This window comes from Aotus nancymaae, unplaced genomic scaffold, assembly GCF_030222135.1.
Source record: "Aotus nancymaae isolate 86718 unplaced genomic scaffold, 86718_ANA_hifiasm-v0.15.2.pri h1tg000067l, whole genome shotgun sequence".
Lineage (NCBI taxonomy): Eukaryota > Metazoa > Chordata > Mammalia > Primates > Aotidae > Aotus > Aotus nancymaae.
This window is the reverse complement of record NW_026988482.1, coordinates 5,059,756-5,082,210: the sequence shown is the minus strand read 5'-3', so window position 1 is coordinate 5,082,210 and position 22,455 is coordinate 5,059,756. Positions and strand designations below refer to the sequence as shown.

The 22,455-nt window shown below is 40.2% G+C and overlaps 1 protein-coding gene across 2 annotated transcripts in view; it reads right to left on the bottom strand.

The window, feature by feature from the left end:
* The window catches only part of YEATS2 (YEATS domain containing 2), a 104,979-nt gene that overhangs the window by 75,574 nt on the left and 6,950 nt on the right, over positions 1 to 22,455 (bottom strand). For both annotated transcript variants that reach the window (XM_021674494.2, XM_021674493.2), the window contains 6 exons: positions 19,211 to 19,329; positions 14,607 to 14,704; positions 13,767 to 13,859; positions 7,528 to 7,773; positions 5,168 to 5,283; positions 422 to 583 (listed from right to left, as the gene is read on the bottom strand). In XM_021674494.2, coding sequence (XP_021530169.1) covers positions 422 to 583; positions 5,168 to 5,283; positions 7,528 to 7,773; positions 13,767 to 13,859; positions 14,607 to 14,704; positions 19,211 to 19,310 — 815 coding nt within the window. In that variant the 5' untranslated portion in view covers positions 19,311 to 19,329. Of the gene's footprint in view, positions 1 to 421; positions 584 to 5,167; positions 5,284 to 7,527; positions 7,774 to 13,766; positions 13,860 to 14,606; positions 14,705 to 19,210; positions 19,330 to 22,455 lie in introns of those variants that run through there.

Here is a 22,455-nt window from a genome sequence, read left to right as displayed (position 1 = left end):
GTATTTTTGTAGAGATGGGCTTTCACCATGTTGGTCAGGCTAGTCTCAAACTCCTGACCTCAGGTGATCCACCCGCCTGAGCCTCTCCAAGTGCTGCGATTACAGGCGTGAGCCACCGCACTCGGCAAGAAGTAACATTTTCATATGTATGTGTAACTATATAAACAAGTTTAGCTATTTCCAGAGGGGAGCAAAATCAGCTAACAGAATTAGTGTGGTAACAACCAGCTAGGAGAAGACAATGCCTGCTCAGTGAGACAGTAATCTCAAAGAGTGAACTACAACTAAAACTATACTGTGACTAAGAGCCAATCCTCAATTATTATTACATTTCCAGGAAATGTTCTGAAGTTAAATCACTTTTCTTCCACTTCAATAAATGTGTATTTCAATTTAGGTTAAATAACTCAAGTATGCTTACCTAACTTCCACAAGGTCATTTGGTTTATAGCTGGGATGTAGGAAGAACCAAACTTTCTTGACAAAATGATTAATGCTGGGTTCTCTACGAGACCCTCGGACATACACCATCCACTTATGAGTTGACTGGTCATTTTCCTCCCTCTTATCTGGAGGTATATACCTAGAGAAAAAGAAAAAAGAAACCTGAATCCTTTCTGTCCTTCAAAAACCTAACAAAATAATTAACTCCTACTTAAAATTAAAAACAAAATGAAAATTCCCACAATATTTAACAGCTACATCACCTAAACAAACAAAATGAGTCTTTGCAAGTTAATCATTTTTTTTTCTTTCTTTCTAAAACATAGTTGGGGCTGAATGCAGTGGCTGGCTCACACTGTAATGCCAGCACTTTGGGAGGCTGAGCTGGGAGGACTGCTTGAGGCCAGGAGTTAGAGATCAGCCTGGGCAACATAGTGAGACCCTGTCACTGAGTTTAAAATTTTAAACTCAGCTGGGCACGGTGGTCCACAGCTGTAGTCCCAGCTAGCTGAGAGGCTGAGGAGGTGGGAGGACTGCCTGAGCCCAGGAGTCCGAGGCTGCAGTGAGCTACAATCATATCACTGCACTTCAGTCTGGGTGACAGAGCAAGTCATTACCTCAGAAAATTTAAATTAATGAACTAAGCCAAATTAATGAAATAAACAAACATAAATTTGGTTTAAGGGGCATCCTGTTAAAAGTTTGTTTTGTTTTGCTCATTCAGCATGCAATGTTAAAAAAAGGCAAACTTGTTTTTCCTGCTATATAGACATCTAAGGTGGAAATAAACTGACATATTTTTTATTCCTGGGTTAGGGAACCTCTAGCCTTAGGGTTGATTTCATTCAGGTTTCAGGGTGCTAGAGCTCTGGGCCTTTCTGGTGACTCTCATGGTTGCCAAGAAGGTTGCACCTAGTCTCCTGCCCTCTGAAAGCTAAGACATACCATTCCCTGAAGTCCTGATCATGGTAAAACTAGCATCTTTAGCGCTTCCCTTTATGGACCCTGTCTTCATTTCAATATAAGACCCCCTTCTTCGATTCATATAGACCATATGGTCATGGCCTCCTATATGCTCATCTCTGCCTAGCGCTAATCCTTAGTAATATGGGGTAGGGGGCAAGTTGCCTAACCTAGCTCTTGTGGAGTGTTCTTGTCCAATCTTGGTCCTTTACTCTTTTCTGGCCTATGAAAGTCACAAACACTGCTGGGGTTTTTTTTTTTTTTTTTTTTTTTTGGGATGGAGTCTTGCTCTAACACCAGGCTGGAGTTCAGTGGCACGATCTCAGCTCACTGCAACCTCTACCTCCCGAGTTCAAGTGATTCTCCTGCCTCAGCCCCTCGAATAGCTGGGACTGCAGGCAAGTGCCACTACGTCCAGCTAATTTTTGTATTTTTAGTAGAGATGGGGTTTCACTATGTTGGCTAGTATGGTCTTGATCTCTTGACTTGTGATCCGCCTGCCTCAGCCTCCCAAAGTGCTGGGATTACAGACGTAAGCCACTGCGTCCAGCCCCCTGTTGGGATTTTAACTGTTATCTACAGAACGATATGGGAAGAGGTAATATCTTTACAAGAGAGGTCAGCCCAGAAAAGGCCATGCCTGTAAATTCAGGCAGACTCACTAGACCATAAGAAGATTTGGGCTACACAATTATCTAATTTTTTAAATGTATTGGCATAAAGAAGTTAATGGTTTCTTATCTCTTTAATGGTATAGCATCTGTAGTTATGCCTTCTTTTTTATTTCTAAAATTATTTGTGCCTTCTTTTTTTTTTGAGTAATTTTTAAAATTAATTTCACCAGGTTTGTGTATATTTATTTTTTTCCTTTTATCAATTAATCAATCAAATATTTACTAAATAAATACTGTAAGGTACAAAACCAGACAAAGCTGGGCATGGTGGCACACATCTGTAATTCCAGCACTTTTGGAGGCCAAAGCGGGTGGCTCACCCAAGGTCATGAGTTCTGGATCAGCCTAATCAACATAGTGAAATTCCATCTCTACTAAAAATACAAAATTATCCAGGTGTGGCGGTGCCTGCCTGTAATCCCAACTAATTGGGAAGCTGAGGCAGGAGAACTGCTCGAACCCAGGAGGCGGAGGGTGCAGTGAGCCGAGATCACACCATTGCACTCCAGGCTGGGTAACAAGAGTGAAACTCTATCTCAAAAAAAAACAAAACAAAACCGGATAAGACATAGTTTCCACCCTAGAGAGACTCCAGTCTGATTTGAGAAAAATATCTGAAAACAGAAAATGGACACATAATATGATAAAAATCACAGAGAGCACAGATGAATACACCTAATGAGGAAGGGATCAGCAAATGAAACTTCATGAGGAAATTAGTTAAAAATGTTACCGTTTAGAATCTTAACCACTGTAATCAATTTTTCTCCATCAAATTAATTTAATCCTTTCCATCTATTTACATCTGGGCCAAATATTTACTTAACATTCTTATGTTATGAAAGGATTTATAACGTCTTTATCTAGCCCTAGACACTTGGCAAAAATGATGAAGCTGCTACAAGGTAACAAGGCAGCCTGAGATCATATCGGTAAAGTGCGTGGCTCTAGAGCTTGGAGGAATTCTGCCTTTAAGATCTGCTCAGCAACCTTTTATTATGAACTAAAAACAATTTTGGGCAACCAAATCAACATTTTTAGAATTCACTAAGGCCCCTAAAGACAGAACTGGTTCAGAGTAGTCAAAAGTTCTTCCAAACTTACACACATTTACACAATTGGCCAATTATATTTGTGTAAGAGCTTATATCTTAGAAATTTCTACCAAGCCTGTTTTATTCTAAGGGAAAGACTGGCAGACACACTAAGGCAGAGACTCAAATCTCTGGCCCTTGGTTCACTTTTGAAGCCACTAAAAGCTCAAAAAAACATTCCCTGAGGTCTCCTCCTGCTGTAATACCAGGATGATAAGAGTATTATGCCCAAGTATTAATATAAAGAGGTGACTGAGAAGGCTTTATCTACTTTATTCTCATGTCCTGATGACTTGTTAGATACAAACCTCTTTGGTTTGCCTTAGAGTCACAAAAAAGGACCCGGAGTAAGATTCTGAAGAAGAACAAAAGTCAAAGAAACCCATCACACTTACACCCTTCCATTTCAAACCAAAACAAAAGAACAGGAAATAGGTTTTCCAGGGAAAAGAATCTGGTTTCAGCTTTGGAAGTGCCAATCACAAGTAAATGGCTGATACGGTTTGGTGTGTCCCCACCCAAATCTCATCTTGAATTGTAGCTCCCAGAATTCCCACACGTCCTGGGAGGGACCCAGTGGGAGGTAACCAGGAATCATGGGGACGGGTCTTTCCCACGCTGTTCCTATGATAATAAGTCTCACAAGATCTGATGGTTTTATAAATGGGAGTTCTCCTACCCAAGTTCTCTTGCCTGCCTCCACTTAAGACATGACTTTGTTTCTCCTCTGCCTTCTGCCATGACTGTGAGGCCTCCCCAGCCATGTGGCACTGTGAGTCCATTAAACCTCCTTCCTTCATAAATTACCCAGTCTCGGGTATGTCTCTATTAGCAGTGTGAGAAGAGACTAACACAATGGCAGATGCAAGAATGTAAATGTAGAGACAAAATGAAGATTTGAACATTCAAACTGAGGGCAGGATCTGAGGATTTACCATCCTCTACTGGCTTTCAAATACCTAACAATTAGCATATTTTACAAACTATACAAGAAGGTGTAGGAGTTAATATACTGCCTCTTCTCTAGCAATATATTGGAACAAACATCTTCCCCTTATTTATCCTTTGCAGATATTGTGCAAGGCAAGGCAGAGTGGCACTGTATAGAGGCAGTACAAAGGAAATAATATCCAAAAGAAAGTTAGGAGACCTAGGTGCCCTGACCCTGGAGCTATTTGTTTAAAAAAAGTAATAAAGCTGGGTGGGGTGGCTCCCGCCTGCAATCCCAGAACTTTGGGAGGCCAGGGCAGGCGGATCATGAAGTCAGGAGTTCAACAGCAGCCTGGCCAACATGATAAAACCCCATCTTTATGAAAAATACAAAAATTAGCCAGGCATGGTAGCATGTGCCTGTAATCCCAGCTACTCCAGATGCTGAGACAGAAGAATCGCTCGAACTTGGGAAGCGGAGGTTGCAGTGAGCCAAGACTGAGCCACTGCTCTCCAGACTGGGTGAAAGAGTAATAAAAGGATTTTTTAAAAAAGGCCAGGCACGATGGCTCACATCTGTACTCCCAGCACCTTGGGAGGCCAAGGCAGGCAGATCACAAGGTCAGGAGTTAGACACCAGCTTGGCCAACGTGGTGAAATCCCGTCTCCACAAAAAATACAAAATTAGCCAGGCGTGGAGGTGCGCACCTGTAATCCCAGCTACTCGGGAGGCTGAGGCAGGAGAATCGCTTGAACCTGCAAGGCGGAGGTTGCGGTGAGCTGAGATCACACCACTGCACTCTAGCCTGGGAAAGAAGGGTGAAACTCTTGTCTCAAAATAAAAGAAAAACAGGAGACCTAGATTCAAATTCTGACTGTGCTCACTAATGAGCACAATTATCCTAATAAAGTCTCTACATTGTGGTTTACTTTTTAAACAACTAAAGGCTTGGGAAAAAGAATCCCTGAGGCCTCTTCCTACTGTAATACTATAATGAGAGTATTAATGCCGAAGTATTAACATAAATGGACAAATAAAAACAAATTCAACTGGATACTCACTTAGACACATTGCCCACTACTATTGTTTTCTTTACAAAAAGTCGTGAAGTCTCATCACCTGTGAGATCAGCATTCCGCTGTTCTGTTTTATGGGAGCCAGTAACACTAGAAGTATCCTGAAAAGAATCATAATCAATATGCATTCTCATTTCCAACAATTTTCAGTAGGAGAGAAATCACAAAATCATAAAAAGTATAAATGGAATGACTAAGAATTTTTTTTAAAATTCTAAAATTCTCTGGCTTCATGGCACCTCTCAAAGCATTTTAAAAATGCACTATATTTTGCTGGATACAAAAAAAAGAAGAAAAAATGCACTATAAATGGTGCCTAATTTGTACAAAGTTTATATACTGTAATTCCCTGTCTGTTTTTAATAGTCATATACATCTGCATTGGATATGCAAATAGGATTTGGAACGATACACAATAAACTATTACAATGGTTACTTCTGGGAAACAGGAATAGAAAGAAAGGGGTCAATGGAATTTACTTTCTTTCTAACCTTTTCTAACAGTCAGGTTGGTCTCAAACTCACCTCAGGTGATCCGCCTGCCTCGGCCTCCCAAAGTGCTGGGATTACACACATGAGCCACTGCGCCCAACCTCCTAAATTCTTTTTAACTAAAAAAAGGAAAAAACATGTAGTATTTGCCAGGGAAAGATAAGGTAAATCCGTACCGGGCACGGTGGCTCATGCCTGTAATCCCAGCACTTTGGGAGGCTGAGGCGGGCGGATCACCTGAGGTCGGGAGTTCGAGACCAGCCTGACCAACATGGAGAAACCCCATCTCTACTAAAAATACAAAATTAGCCAGGCATGGTGGCCCATGCCTGTAATCCCAGCTATTCGGGAGGCTGAGGCAGAAGAATCGCTTGAACACAGGAGGCAGAAGTTGCAGTGAGCTGAGATCACGCAACTGTACCCCAGCCTGGGTAACAGAGCAAGACTCCATCTCAAAAAAAAAAAAAGGTAAATCCAAACAGTTAAGAGTTCTGACTTCAGGTGGTAGCCTCATGAATGAATTTTCTACTCTTTTTCACTTTCCCATATTTTATTTAACAATTTTTAAAAATGAACACGAGTTTATAATCAGAAAAATAAATACAAACATATTTTTATCAAAAATAAATCAAACACTTGATGTCTAGGTATGTGGAAAATAACTTGGAAATTTCCGCTATCACAGAACACCTGGCTGAGAAAAATCACTGCTCTAATCCAATAATGACTCTATAGTCAAATATTTTGTCAAGAAATTCAGAGTAGGCCAGTCTCAGTGGCTCCCACCTGTAATCCCAGCACTCTGAGAGGCCGAGGCAGGGAGATCACAAGGTCAGGAGATCAAGACCATCCTACACAGTGAAACCCCATCTCTACTAAAAATACAAAAAATTAGCTGAGCGTGGGCACATGCCTGTTACTCCCAGCTACTCGGGAGGCTGAGGCAGAAGAATCACTTGAACCCAGGAGGTGGAGGCTGCAGTGAGCCGAGATCGCACCACTGCACTGCAGACTGGGCAAAGGAGCAGCACTCCATCTCAAAAAAAAAAAACAAAAAAGTTCAGAGTAGCTTGAGATGGGAGCTCATATTACCAACTGGCAGAATCAAATAGCAATGTTTTTCAATTCTGTTTGCCACATTTCCTCCATCTACTAAAGCATCTTAGAATATAAAGTCTCACAGAGGAAACTGTTGAAGAACGATTGCTCTAGAGGGAATAAGCATGACAGAGTGGAAAGACCTTGAGCAAGATCACAGAATTGCCAACTCTGGAAAGTTTCACACCTACATAAACAGCACCCAGGAGCTGTGCTGTGCACAGGAGCCCCAGGCTCTAAAATTAGAAACACTCAGGTTTAGGCTGGGTGCAGTGGCTCACACCTGTAATCCCAGCACTTTGAGAGGCCAAGGTGGGTGGAACACCTGTAGCCAGGAGTTCGAGACCAGCCTGGCCAACATGGTGAAACCCTATCTCTACTAAAAATACAAAAATTAGCTGGGTGTGGTGGCTCGCACCTGTAGTCCCAGCTACTCAGGAGGCTGAGGCAGGAAAACTGCTTGAACCTGGGAGGCGGAGGTTGCAGTGAGCCGAGATTGCACCACTGCACTCTAGCCCGGGTGATAAAGCAAGACTCCATCTCAGAAAAAAAAAGAAACACTCAGGTTTAATTCTCAGTTCTGACACTTCTGAGCAAATAAAACCTCGTCAAGATTTGGTTTCACCACTATAAAAGGAAAACAAACCTATTTCCTAGGATTCCTGTGATAGTTCAGTGAGCGAACAGGCGCATACTTTAGTAAATACTAGCTCCCTTCTCCCATAGCTCCCTCCCACATCCACCCAACTACGTACCCTTCTGGGATTTCGGCCTGGTCTCTGCTCCATGTTGTTTGAGAGTCTTTCCTCTATATCCATGTTGCTGTTATTATCTTTGTCAGATAAGAAGTCATTGTGTTGAGATAAAGAATCACTTTCTGAATGATTGGCTGATGGTGTTTCTGCTCTCTGATTGGCAGGAGATGATGATCTAGATGGTGATTCCAAAAATTTCTTGATAGCAGGATGATTAAAAACCATTGTATCACATGTCTTTGATCCCTACAAAAAAAGAAAGCAAGCAAATACATTTTTAATCAAATCCATCAAAAGCAGGCAAAAATGTGATCTCTCCAAAATCTTATCTATTACATGATCATGCTTAAAATTCTTCAAAATCTCCCCATACCCATAAAATGAAATCCCAACTCCTTAGCATGGCCTGAACCAACAAAACAAAAACTAGTATGATAAATAATTATATAAAGTTTCTAACACTAACAGCTAGAGATACAGGGTATTCCGAAGGTAAATGAGAAGTAACACATGTTAACACAGAAAATAAAATCTGACTTTAAAAGTCTCACATTGCTTTACATGAATACATCAACTGCTCTAAATAAAATATCCCTGAAAGAAATAAAGATTTTTAAAAAGCTGTATAGGGGGGGGTGTGTGTGTGTGTGTGTGTGTGTGTGTGTGTGTGTGTATAAAAAACCCATGGTCCCCACATAGGAGTAAAATGCAATATAGAATATATTTTTGAATGATTAATATTGATGTATAAAGTTTGCCTTCAGTTCAGTACAGACATCTATGGAATTTTTCTGCATCTTAGATACTTGTATGCAAAATATATTCCGTTATAATGTGATAACACTGCAGTTATGTTCCTAGGAAGCTACCTTTTAAAAACTGTTATTAAACCAATGGTTTCAGTGAGAAAGAGGCAGAAGCTACTGTTTCAAAGCAACAAAGTTGTTGAATTTCAGTAATAAAGTTTTTCAGAGCTATAAATATGTTTTGCCACTGAAAACTAAAAATAATTAAATGGTTGATCACAAGAGACAAAAGCATTCCTAAATATCCTTAAATAAATCCTAATCAGAACAGAAGAGGATAAAATCAGCACATGTCTAGACTATCAAACAGCACAGATCAGAACTGCTAACATTTCAAAGATAGGGTCGTTATGATGAAGTCAACAGAGTCCTCCTCGCTTATAAGAAGAGGGAAATTTGCGGCCGGGTGCGGCTGCTCACGACTGTAATATAAGCATTTTGGGAAGCCAAGGTGAGCGGATCACAAGGTCAGAAGTTTGAGACCAGCCTGACTAACATGGTGAAACCCTGTCTCTACTAAAAATACAAAACTTAGCTGGGCGTGCTGGCATGCACCTGTAATGCCAGCTACTCAGGAGGCTGAAGCAGGAGAATCACTTGAACCTGGAAGGTGGAATTTGCAGTGAGCTGAGACTGTGTCACTGCACTCCAGCCTGGGCAACAGAGTAAGGCTGTCGCGAAAAATAAACAAATAAATAAGAAGGAAACTTGGACAGAGAAGACATGCCCAGCAGGAAACAGCCACATCACGACAGAGGCAGAAATTACAGCCAGGGAACACTAAGGGTTGCCAGCAACCTTCAGAAGCTAGGAAGAGGCAAGGAAGATTCTTCCCCGGAGCCTTCAGAGGGACCGCTGCTCTGCTGACACCTTGATTTTGGACTTCTAGACTTCAGAATGGTGAGATGATAAACCTGTCCTTTTACATCACAAAGCTTGGGCTAATTTGTTATGGTAGCCCTAGGAAAACAAATACGACTCTAACATGCATCCTGGAAACTGTGCCACACTAAAAGAAGCACCTGTCTACCGTTTAAAATTCAACTCAAACAATGCTCTCTCAGGAACAGCACCAATACCATCAGGAACAGCCTATGGGCACCAAGGGTAACATGAAGGCCTAACTAAACATGACAAGCACCATTCACTGTCACCCTCCAGCCCTCCCCTGGTTCCCAGTGAGCCGGCACTGCTTCAGAGATGATTCATCTGAGACTGATTCTAGTTGAAAACACTTAGGAAAAGGAGAGAGATCCAAGATGGCTGATCACTAGCAGCTCGGGATTGTAGCTCTCAGTGAAAGTGCAGAGAACGAGAGGATGCCACACTTTCAGACGAATTTTTGTTGCTCACGGACCAGGAGATTCCCAGCGGAGGAGCCCCACGGGTCGCCAGCGTGACACTCGTGGCCAGCGCGGCGGTTTTGCCAGTGCCTCGGCATGGTAGTTCTTGGTGCAGAGTGAGCGGGACTGGGTCCCCTTTTGGCTGATGTTGTTTGGAGCTCTGGGAAGACAGAGTCGCCTATTCAGCTGATTGAAGGACGGACTCAAGAAGTGAGCTAGACCGGAGATTCCTGGGCAGAAAAGCACGATCAATCTTAACACCGCTGTTTTGGCCGGCGCAGTGGATTGCTCAGATTTCGGCACTGGGAATCAACAAGTTGGACGTCCACTCAGAGACCTAATTTGAAAGTCGGTAATCACAAAGACTATAGGTGGATAAATTTACAATGATGGGAAGAAACCAGTGTAAAAAGGCTGAGAATACCCAAAATCAGAATGCCTCTCCCTCTACAGGGGATCACAGTTCCTCATCAGCAACGGAACAAGGCCTGATGGAGAACAAGTGCGTTCCATTAACAGAAGTAGGCTTCAGAAGGTGGATGATAAGAAACTTCTGTGGATTAAAAGAACTTGTTCTAACCCAATGCAAAGAAACTAAGAACTCTGAAAAAAGGTTTGACGAAATCCTAACGAGAATAGACAATTTAGAGAGGAATATAAGTGAATTAATGGAGCTGAAAAACACAACACGAGAACTTCGCGAAGTATGCACAAGTTTTAACAGCCAAATTGATCAATCAGAAGAAAGGATATCAGAGGTCGAAGACCAACTTAATGAAATAAAACGAGAAGTCAAGATTAGAGAAAAAAGGATAAAAAGGAATGAGCAAAGTCTCCAAGAAATATGGGACTATGTGAAAAGACCTAACCTACGTTTGATAGGTGTACCTGAATGTGACAAAGAGAATGAATCCAAGTTGGAAAATACTCTTCAGGATATTATTCAGGAAAACTTTCCCAACCTAGTAAGGCAGGACAATATTCAACTCCAGGCAATACAGAGAACACCACAAAGATATTCCCCAAGAAGACCAACCCACATAATCATCAGATTCATTAGGGTTGAAATGAAGGAGAAAATACTAAGAGCAGCCAGAGAGAAAGGTCAGGTTACCCACAAAGGGAAGCCTATCAGACTTACAGCAGATCTCTCAGCAGAAATCCTACAAGCCAGAAAAGAGTGGGGGCCAATATTCAACATCCTTAAAGAAAAGAACTTTCAACTCAGAATTTCATATCCAGCCAAACTAAGCTTCACAAGCGAAGGAAAAATAAAATATTTTGCGAACAAGCAAGTACTTAGAGATTTCACCATCACCAGGCCTGCTTTACAACAGCTTCTGAAAGAAGCACTACACATATAAAGGAACAACCAGTATCAGCCTTTCCAAAAATATACCAAAAAGTAAACAGCATTAACATAATGAAGAACTTACATCAACTGATAGGCAAAACAGCCAGTTAGCATCAAATGGCAGTATTAAACTCATATATATTATTAACTGGATAAAAAGCCAAAACCCATCGGTATGCTGTATCCAGACCCAACTCACATGCAATGATACACAAAGACTCAAAACAAAGGGACGGAGGAAGATTTACCAACCAAACGGAGAGCAAAAATAAATAAATAAATAAAAAGCAGCAGTTGCAATTCTCACCTCTGATAAAATAGAATTTAAAGCAACAAAGATCAAAAGAGGCAAAGAAGGACATTACATAATGGTAAAAGGATCAATGCAACAAGAAGAGCTAACGATCCTAAATATACACGCACCCAATACAGGAGCACCTAGATACATAAGCACATTGTCAATATTCAACTGATCAACGAGATAGAAAATTAACAAGGATATCCAGGACTTGAACTCAGACCCGGAACAAGTAGACTTAATAAACATTTATAGAACTCTCTACTTCAAATATACAAAACACACATTCTTATCAGTACCATATCACACCTATTCTAAAAGTGACTACATAATTGGAAGTAAATCACTCCTCAATAATTGCATAGCATTTCATAGGTTTAAATGAAATATTGGTTGGCTGCTTGTTTGTTATTTTCTTCCCTTATTCCTTCCTGTCTCCATTGTTAAGCATAATTATTGGCATAAAAGAGGTTTTCAATTCCCATTTCTAGACTGCATTCTCGCCTGGGCAATAAAGTAATACTCCCATTCTCTCTCCCTCTTTCTCTTCCTTTTTCTTCCTCTTCATTCTTTTCTTTCTCTTTCTTCCTTTTTTCTTCTTTAAAAAAAAAATACCTTCCCAGCCCCTAAAAAAAAAAAAAAAATACTCACTAGCTCTTTCTCTGAAACTTCAGTTCACACACACACACAAAAAAAAAAAGAAAGAAAATACTTAGGAAAAAGAAAATAAAAAGAGAAAAAATAAGCTGGGCATGGTAGCTCATACCTGCAATCCCAGCACTTTGGGAGGAATAGGTGGGCAGAGGTTGGGAGTTCGAGACCAGCCTGACCAACGTAGAGAAACCCCATCTCTACTAAAAATACAAAATTAGCTGGGCGTGGTGGCACATGCCTGTAATCCCAGCTACTTGGGAGGCTGAAGCAGGAGAATCGCTTGAACCCAGAAGGTGAAGCTTGCAGTGAGTCAAGATCATGCCACTGCACTCCAGCCTGGGCAACAAGAGCGAGACTCCGTCTCAAAAAAAAAAAAAAAAAAAAAAAGAACTAACGAAAATTATGCTGAAATAAATTTGAAATTGACAAAATATCAAATAGGAAGAAATACTCCTATTTCAGGTCAATCCTAACCCCGTGCCTAAATTTAGACAGATTACTAGGATAAAAGAGCAGATATTTTTCATTTGCTTGTCAAAAACTAAATTAGGAAAAAACATTCCTTTATAATTGGAATAATCTGGTGGTAATCACATTAACCAAGTGGTCAAACTCAGTATTATCAGCAGGACAACCTGGAACCATGTGCCTGCTGATGTGCTAGAATATCCAGCACACAGTATCACTATGAAGTATTCTTGCCAGAAATATTTAACCCGAATCTATCAATAACCAAGCCTTTAGACCTGACTTCCAGTTTACAAGAAAATAGACAGGATGAAAAAGTAATTCAAGGAAAATAATAAATCCAAAATCTGAGACATTTATAAACGTCCTGGTCTCTTCGAAAAATCACTATCATGGAGGAAAAGGGGTAGGAGGACCACTTTAAATTTTTAAAAATTTAGAGAATTTTGAAGAAAAATTTAGAGAAACAAAGCTGTAGCCCCGTCTACTCAGAAGACCAAGGCAAGAGGACTGCTTGAGCTCGGAGTTGGAAGCTGCAGTGAGCTACGATTGTGCTTGTGAACAGCCACTGCATTCCAGCCTGGCAACACAGTGGGACCTCTCTATTTAAAAAAAAAGAAAAAAAAGAAAAAGTAGAACTCAGGGCTCACTAAACAGGGTAAATCTGAAACTAAAAACTGCCATTCACTGGAGTAAAAGGTCAAAGAAACTCAATCAATTTACAACTTACTCCAAAGTGGGTCACACTCAAGTGAAGAGGCACTAGGGCCAGTTGCAATGAGGTCTCAGTCATCTTTATATCTGCAAAGCCTAGCATAATGCTAACAATTAGGAGAAGATAAATTAAGTAAAGAGGAAAAAATGTTACTTACGGTTATTGACAATGCAGAAAGGTGCGACTGAAGGACTGTGGTTGAACACAATGACAGTCTACGTATGGTCTATGTATATGCCCAGGAAGGTGGGCTAGGCTTCTTGGATTCTGAAGGTCAGTGTAAGAAATGTTTCAGGCCAGACTCGGTGGCTCATGCTTATAATCCGAGCACTTTGGGAGGCCAAGGTGGGCGGATCACCTAATGTCAGGAGTTGAGGACCAGCCTGGCCAAAATGGTGAGACCCTTGTCTCTACTAAAAATACAAAAATGAGCTGGGCATGGTGGTGCATGCCTGTAATACCAGCTACTTAGGAGGCTGAGGCAGGAGAATCACTTGAATCCAGAAGGCAGAAGTTACAGTGAGCCGAGATTGTGCCACTGCACTCCAGCCCGGGCGATATATGCGTCGCTGGAAAATGACTGAATGTGAGGAATGCTTACCTCAGAAACTTTTAGAAGACCTGCAGAAGCATAGTAGTTTGCTACAATGCAGGCACGGAGTTTATCCATCATTCTTCTTGCTTCAATCAGTCGCTAAACAAAAATGTTAACTCATTACTTTAAAAAATGGCAATTATAAAAGAGATGTACAAACAATTCCGAAAATAAGAAATGTGAATGACCAGAAAAAAGCTCAATTTCTCTAACAATCAAAGGAAAAACAAATAAAAGTGACCTTTCCATCCATCAGATTCGCAAAGATTTAAAAGAATAGCAAAAAAGTGTTTCAATGAATATGTACATTTATGTGTAATATATTCACTGAGAAAAATCCACAAAGACATTGAGCACAAGAGCAAAGAGGGATTATCTTTTTAAAGAAAACTTTCTATTTTTAATTGTTGTGGGTAAATAGTGTACATGTTTATGGGATACATGAGATGTTTTGATGGAGACATACAATGCATAATACTCATATCAGGGTGAATGGGATACCCATCACCTCAAGCATTTATCCTTTCTTTATGTTACAAACAATCCAATTGTACTCTGTGAATTATTTGTAAATGTGCAGTAAGTTGTTGACGGTAGTCACCCTGCTGTGCTATCAGCAGATTGTCTTTTTGGATGGATTTCCAGGTAATATTTTTTCAATTCTTTCTGCAATTGCATTACTTAAAAAATAAGTTATCTCCCCAAAAGAAAGATATTTAAAAAAACACACACACACAGCAAAGAGGATAAAGCAAACTACGACTCCATCTCGATAGATTATTTTTCGATTACATATAAATTTTTTTCAATAGCTTTGGTGTTTTTTTCAATTTATCGTCATTATACCTGGTCAATGACTTCAATTTCATGTTCCTTATTCTTCATTTCAAGAGCAAACTGTTCCTTGATAATAGTCTCAATCTTCTGCACAGCAGCATCTCGAGCTGCACGAAGAACACAAAATACATCCAAGGCCTAATTAATCAGTGGCTGTCTTTAGTTCAGTCAGCAAGCAACAAAAGAAATCTAAGAAACAGTAACTCTAAAGTGGAGAAACCTAGTGGGCATCACCTTAACCAAGTGATGAAAAAATAAAATCACTAATATTGGTGTAAAGTGATCTTGTGTACTTTCCAATATCATGCCCTAAAAAGACCGTATCATCATTCCATGATTTTCCTGCCAAAAATGCTGAGTCTACTCACAAGGAAACATTAGACAAACTCAAACTGAAATACATTCTACAAAATTATTGGCCTTTGCTATTTAAATATTAAAGACAAGAAAGACAAAGGAAAGAGCTGAGGAGACTGAGAGAGACTAAAGAGATATGACAGCTAGATGCCCTCTATGACCTGGACTGGATCCTAGTGGGAGGAAAATAGCTATAAAATACAATACTTACTGGGGGCCGGGTGCAGAGGCTCACACCTGTAATCCTAGCACTCGGAGAGGTCTATGTGGGCAGATCACCAGTGGTTAGGAGTTCGAGACCAGTCTGGTCAATATGGTTAAACCCTGTCTCTAAGAAAATACAAAATTTAGCTGGGCGTGGTGGCAGGCACCTGTAATCCCAGCTACTCAGGAGGCTGAGGTAGGAGAATTGCTTGAACCTGGGAGGCGGAGGTTGCAGTGAGCTGAGATTATGCCTCTGCACTCCAGCCTGGTCAGTAGAGACTCTGTCTCAAAAACAAACAAACAAAAACCCAACAATACAGGAACAACTAATAAAGCTGGAATATGGACTATCAGTTAGGTAACCGGCATGGTTTGGATGAGGTCCCCTCCAAATCTCATGTTGAAATGTGAGCCCCAGTGTTAGAGGTGGGGCCTGGTGGGAGGTGACTGGATCATGGGGGTGGATCCCTCATGAATGCCTTAGTGCCATCCACTTGGTAATAAATGAGTTCTCACTTAGTTCACATGAGACCTGGTTGTTTAAGAGCCTGGGAGGTTTTAAGAGCCTGGAACCTCCCCTCATTCTCTCTCCTGCTCACTCCTGCCATGTGGCATGCTAGCTCCCCGGTGCCTTTGGCCATGACTGTACACTTCCTGAGGCCCTCACCAGAAGCAGACACTGGAGCCATCCTTATACAGCCTGCAGAACTATGAGCCAATTAAACATCTTTTCTTTTTTTGGATAGGGTACTTTTTTTTGAGATAGCTGTACTTTGGCTATATAAGAGAATGTCCTTAGGGAATACACATAAGTGTTTACAAGTGTCCAATTTATTCACCAGTGATTTAGAATAAAAATTGTACGCTTATATATCTATATTCACACACATGGTGGTGGGTGGGGGATAAGTGGTAAACCAAACGAGGCAAAACGTAAACAACTGGTGAATTAATCTGGATAAGACTTAAGTGCTCCTTAAAATTTTTCTCTTTAAAATTTTATTAAAATGTAATTACCAAAAAAGAATGAAAAAGAAAAAATAAACTCATAAATTAGATTCTCTGAGAAACATCTGGTGACCTCTGAAAGACCATAGCCCCAAAGAGAAAGAAAGAAGGCCAAGCATGGTGACTCACACCTGTAATCCCAGCACTTTGGGAGGTGAGGGCAGACGGATCACCTGAGGTCAGGAGTTCGAGACCAGCCTGGCCAACAGGGTGAAACCCCATTTCTACTAAAAATACAAAAATTAGCCAGGTGTGGTGGTGCATGCTTATAATCTCAGCTACTCCAGAAGCTGAGGAAGGAGAATTGCTTGAACTCAGGAGACAGAGGCTGCAGTTAGCTGAGATTTCACCACTGCACTCCAGCCTAGGCAACAGAGCAAGACTCTATCTTTTTTAAAAAAAAGGAAAGAGTTAGCTGGAGGGGGAGGGAGTCTGTGACACCGGAGCAGTTCACAAGAAGGCACAGTTTACTTCTGCAGCACAGAGTCTAGCAAGCAATTTACAACTGGTCACAACTACCTGAAGAAATGAGCAAAGAAAGAAGTCAACGGGAAGAAAATGCTTCTGAAGGCAATACAATTCAGATGATACTCAACTCACAACAACATGCAACTCAAAAAATTAAAAACATCAAAATATGGAATGTGGGTGGATACAAGAGAACAAAAGAAAGAAGAGCCAAATGACACTTGAAAATAAACTTGGGATTCTGGGAGAGAAAAAAAAGTAATGTGAAAAAAATCAGCACCCATGCTTTGGAGTATATGAAAAACTAAAGAGAATATTTTGACTCTAACACCCTTTGTGTTATTTTCTCTCCATAAACTATGCCATTTAGATAGGTAATTTAAAATTCGTAATGGTGGCCAGGTGTGGTGGCTCACGCCTGTAATCCCAGCACTTTGGGAACAAGGTAGGTGGATCACCTGAGGTCAGGAGTTTGAGACCAGCCTGGCCAACATGGTGAAACCCCATTTCTACTAAAAATACAAAAATTAGCCGGGCGTGGTGACGGGTGCCTATAATCTCAACTACCCAGGAGGCTGAGGCAGGAGAATCGCTGGAACCCAGGAGGCAGAGGCTACAGTGAGCCAAGATCATGCCACTGCACTCCAGCCTGGGTAACAGAGCAAGACTCTGTCTCAAAAAATATATATTAATAATGGTATAAGCATTCTTGTGGCTATGTCTGCAGAGGCAAATGACTAATACAGTTCTCATATTAGAGGAAGAGTTATTTTCTAGTATTTCTAGGCTACATACACACCTTATATATACAAACCAGAAGACACAATCACTGAAGACTTTTATACCATAAACGTCTCAGAAAGAAACACTTCTAAATTATCTCTTTCACAGAACAAAACAAATCAAAAAAAAAAAAAAGACATAAACAAAACAAAATAACATATGCAAAGAGAAGCATCCCACCAAATCTACTCTGAGAAAAATTTAGAGGGAAAAAAGGTCAGGATTAGGTAGAGTATGGACATCAAGAAAAAGCATAGCATGTTGTCACTCAGTAACAGACAACAAAACTGCCCCAGCTTGAATGGGGTATTTTGGAACTTACACTCAATTTAAACTGGAGTTACAGTGTTATTAAAACAATCACTTTTTCCTATACTTGTTTTTATTTTCAAAAGTTATACCATGTGAAGCTCTTGAGTAATGAATTAAGTTACATAACACTTTGACATTTATTTGGCTTGTTGTTGAAAGGAAACGATATTTCCCCATAAGTAAAATTACAGCTGAATGAGGGGGGAACGTTGCAGGAAATGTTGTCATTATATGAGATTGGATTTAATAATCTTCCTTCTACATAGACTTTTTGGGATACATGGGACTTAGATGCTCTCAGAGGAATAGGAATTTTCTTCACCACTTCAGCTCTACAGATCCTAAATCTTTGTGGAACTGCAACACCTTAGCTATGACTGTGATACCTTCTTTACCCTGCTAAAAGTATTAACCTAGGTAAATTATTTAAATAAACATTAATGAAGTTCAGTAATAATTTGTTTTAAAAATGTAAATTTAGCAATTTTTTTTTAGCTTGCTTAAGACATTCTGAGGAACTACAGACACCCAGTTAATGATTCGCTCTTCAACTATTTATATGATGTTAGCTAAGTAACCTGATGTCTCTAAACCTTAATTTACCCACTATCTGCTAAGTACGGGGGTTGAACTAGATTGATGTTTCCTAATCTTCCACTATTCATATGCCTTCAAGATACCTACTACATCTGAGAACCACGTGACACATTTAATTAACACATGTAAGCATTTAAAAACAATTTTAGCTAGGCCGTGTATGGTGGCTCACGCCTGTAATCCCAGCACTTGGCCAACGTGGGTGGATCACCTGAAGTCAGAAGTTCGAGACCAGCCTGACCAACATGGAGAAACCCTCCCTGTCTCTACTAAACATACAAAATTAGTTGGGCAGGGTGGTGCATGCCTGTAATCCCAGCTACTCAGGAGGCTGAGACAGGAGAATCGCTTGAACCTAGGAGGCAGAGGTTGTAATGAGCCGAGATCACATCACTGCATTCCAGGCTGGGCAACAAGAGTGAAACTGTCTCAAAAAAAAAAAAAAAAGTAATAATTTTAGCTTTATCCTTGTAGCTATGAAACCACAAGTTTGATGAGATCGTTCTTCTTTCTAGACACATTAAAATGTTTATTAAAATTGAAAACCTTAATCCATGTATCACCTATAATCATCTCACGATTACACCACATCTTTATACATATCATGGACTTTATGATTACACCTGACATACAGTGACAGCTAAAACTCACAGCTTGTCTCACTTACACTGTATACTTGATCAGCCTTCTGCCAGCTCTTCTTCCACTTTTTATGGCACACATGGTGTATTACTATTAAATAGACCCCTTGGCTAATCTTTCTCACAAACCCCTTCAAAATTATACACAACTGTGGAAATTCGTTTCATTCTAGTTCCTATAAGTCTTACAGTGGAGGTATATGGCAATAAAGAAATAATTTCCTAAGGCAGGTCAATTTCTACCTGAATTCTCAATTGCTTTATGCCGCTTATTTGGAAGGGCCACAGATACATCCTCGTAATCAGGGTCGGTTTCTTTGATGGTTCGCTTGATTCCAGACATGATGACATTCGGTTTTTCACTGTGAAGCAATAATAAATCAATAATTTTTAATTGTTAAGTTAAATAATAATTGGGTTGTAATTAAAAAGGAACATGCATACCAATACTTACAAATGTATGTGTACATACAAAAAATAAATAAATATTACATAATACTGGTACTTTAAGTCTGTGTGTGTATGTATATACATATATACATATTTCTTTTAAAGCCAAAAGCATAAGTTTAAAAGTTTCCACCAAAAAAAAAAAATCAGCATCATAACCATCTGTTAACAAGCATGTGTTTCCCTTTCAGGAGAAAATCCTTGAACAAAGTGGCACATTGTTCAGACTTTGCAAAAGGAGCCTGGCTTTCACAGAAGAGCCCTCATAAGCAAAAAAAAAGGAACCAGACTTCGATGAAAACATGGTTGGCCCGCAGTGTCTTAGAATCCACTAAGCATTCAGCATATTAGAAACTACGCAACAGAGTTAAAGGCTCAATAAATAATTGATTCTACAAATCCTTTCTCTGGTACTTTGCAGGTATCATTACAATAAACACAAATCTATAGACTTACATTGAACTAATTAACAAGTCTGTAATATGGTAATGAGTCTGAGATACACAAGTCTTTGAATAAAACAATTCCTTAAAAAAAAAAAAATCCTATAAATCCTCTAGACCATCATTGTCCCAGTACATGAGCCACGGGCTATTTAAAATTAAATAAAATTTAAAATTCTGTTCCATTTTTCCGTATTTCAACTTTTCACATTTCATAATTAGCCACATTTTAAGTGTTCGATAGTCACTGTGGCCAGTGGTGACCGACCACATTGTTCAGTGTACATATGGAACATTCACATCACTGCCCAAGTTCTACTGGATAGTGCTACTCTTCCAAACTGTTTCACTGAGCACTAATACACATTTCATGAGTCAGTTTCAGAAATATCATCCAGACCAGTGCTGTCTGATAAAATACAACATGAGCCACATACAGAATTTTAAATTTTCTAGTAGCTATGTTTATTTATTTATTTATTCATTCATTCATTCATTCATTCATTCATTCATTCATTCATTCACTTATTGTGACAGAGTCTCACTCTATTGCCCAGGTTGGAGTGCGGTGGCGCAATCTTGGCTCACAGCAACCTCCGCCTCCCGGGCTAAAGCAATTCTGCTGCCTTAGCCTCCTGAGTAGCTGGGATTACAGGTGCGTACCACCGCACCCAGCTAATTTTTGTATTTTTAGTAGAGTCAGGGTTTCACCAAGTTTGCCAGGCTGGTCTCAAACTCCTGACCTCGTGATCTGCTTGCCTTGGCCTCCGAAAGTGCTGGGATTACAGGCGTAAGCCACTGTGCCCGGCCGTAGCCATGTTTTAAAAAGTAAAGTAAAATGTGTGAAACTAATTTTAATAATATATTTTACCTAACCAATATATCTGTAATATTATCATCCCAACAATGTAATTGATATAAATAAATCAGCAATGAGATTTTATGTTCATATTTTTACCAAGTCTTTAAAATCTGATGGGTGTTTTACACTTACAGGACATCTTAATTTGTATTAGAGGCTGGGCGAAGTGACTCACGCCTGTAATCCCAGCACTTTGGGAGGCCAAGGCGGACAGATCATTTGAGGTCAGGAGTTCCAGACCAGCCTGGCCAACATCGTGAAACCCCGTCTCTACTAAAACTACAAAAATTAGCTGGGTGTAGTGGCAGGCACCTGTAATCCCAGCTACTTGGGGGTGCTGAGGCAAGAGAACTGCTTGAATCCAGGAAGCAGAGGTTGCAGTGAGCTGAGATCAAACCACTGCACTCCGGCCTGGACGACAAGATCGAAAAACTCCGTCTCAAAAAAAAACAATTCTATTAGCCACAATTCTAAGGCTCAATAACCACTTGTGGCCCTTTCTTTGCAGCCTGGATCTATTAATTAAGATAAGGAAACAGATCCAAGGTGGTTAGATTGTCCCTTAGAGTATTAATCTATGAAAGAGACTAGAAGAGCTTCCTGATTCCACACCTCTGCTCTACCACTAAGGGAGATTACCTGGCCAGAGGCAGAATTACCGAGGTAACAACATGAAGGTTTTAAAATAAAATTAGTCTGGGTGTGATGGGCCTTGCGCCAATAATCCCAGCACTCGGGGAGGCTGAGGTGGGTGGATCACCTGAGGTCAGGAGTTGAAGACCAGTCTGGCCAACATGGTGAAACATAGTCTCTACTAAAATACAAAAAAATCAGCCAGGCATGGTGGCTCGCGCCTGTAATCCCAACTACTTGGGAGGCTGAGGTATGAGAATCATTTGAACCCAGGAGGCAGTGAACTGAGATTGTGCCACTGCATTGCAATCCAGTCTGGGCGACAGAGTGAGATTCTGTCTCAAAAAATATAAAATAAATAAATAAAAGAAAAGAAAAAAATAATATGCTAAATCAAAAATACTCATTTTGTATTCATTCAAAGTTAAAATAAAAATAACAATTTAGGCTAGGCACAGTGGCTCACGCTGTAATACCAACAATTTGGGAGGCCAAGGCAGGTGGATCATGAGACCAGCCTGACCAACGTGGTGAAGCCCCGTCTCTACTAAAAATACAAAAATTAGCCAGGCGTGGTGGTGTGCGCCTGTAATCCCAGCTACTCAGGAGGCTGAGGCAGGAGAATCACTTGAACCTGGGAGGCGGACGCAGCAGTGAGCCGAGATCACGTCATTGCACTCCAGTTCAGGGCGACAAAGCGAGACTCCATATGAAGAAGAAAAAAAATTTAAAAGTGCCTCAGCTCTTAGTCCAGTTCTTTCACCCATCCCAGAAACAGACTCACTTGATTCAGCTGGAAGAATGACTCATTGTGTAATGTTATATATGAAGTCTCACATCTGAGAGAACACTTTTCCTACAGCTGTTATCTGATGCAATACCATTAAGCTTAGAAATACTCTAAAAACCCCAGCATTTATCAACATCCTGAATCAAGCCATTTAATGTTTGTTCATATTCATTTGTTACCTGCTATAATTCAGAATATAAATGATTATTTTTGGACAGGCCTAGAACCCAACTATTACATTCTAGGTTTAAAGCTTTTAAAAAGTAAGAGTAAGGTCTTGTTTCTTCAGCCTTCTCCATCTGGTCTGCAA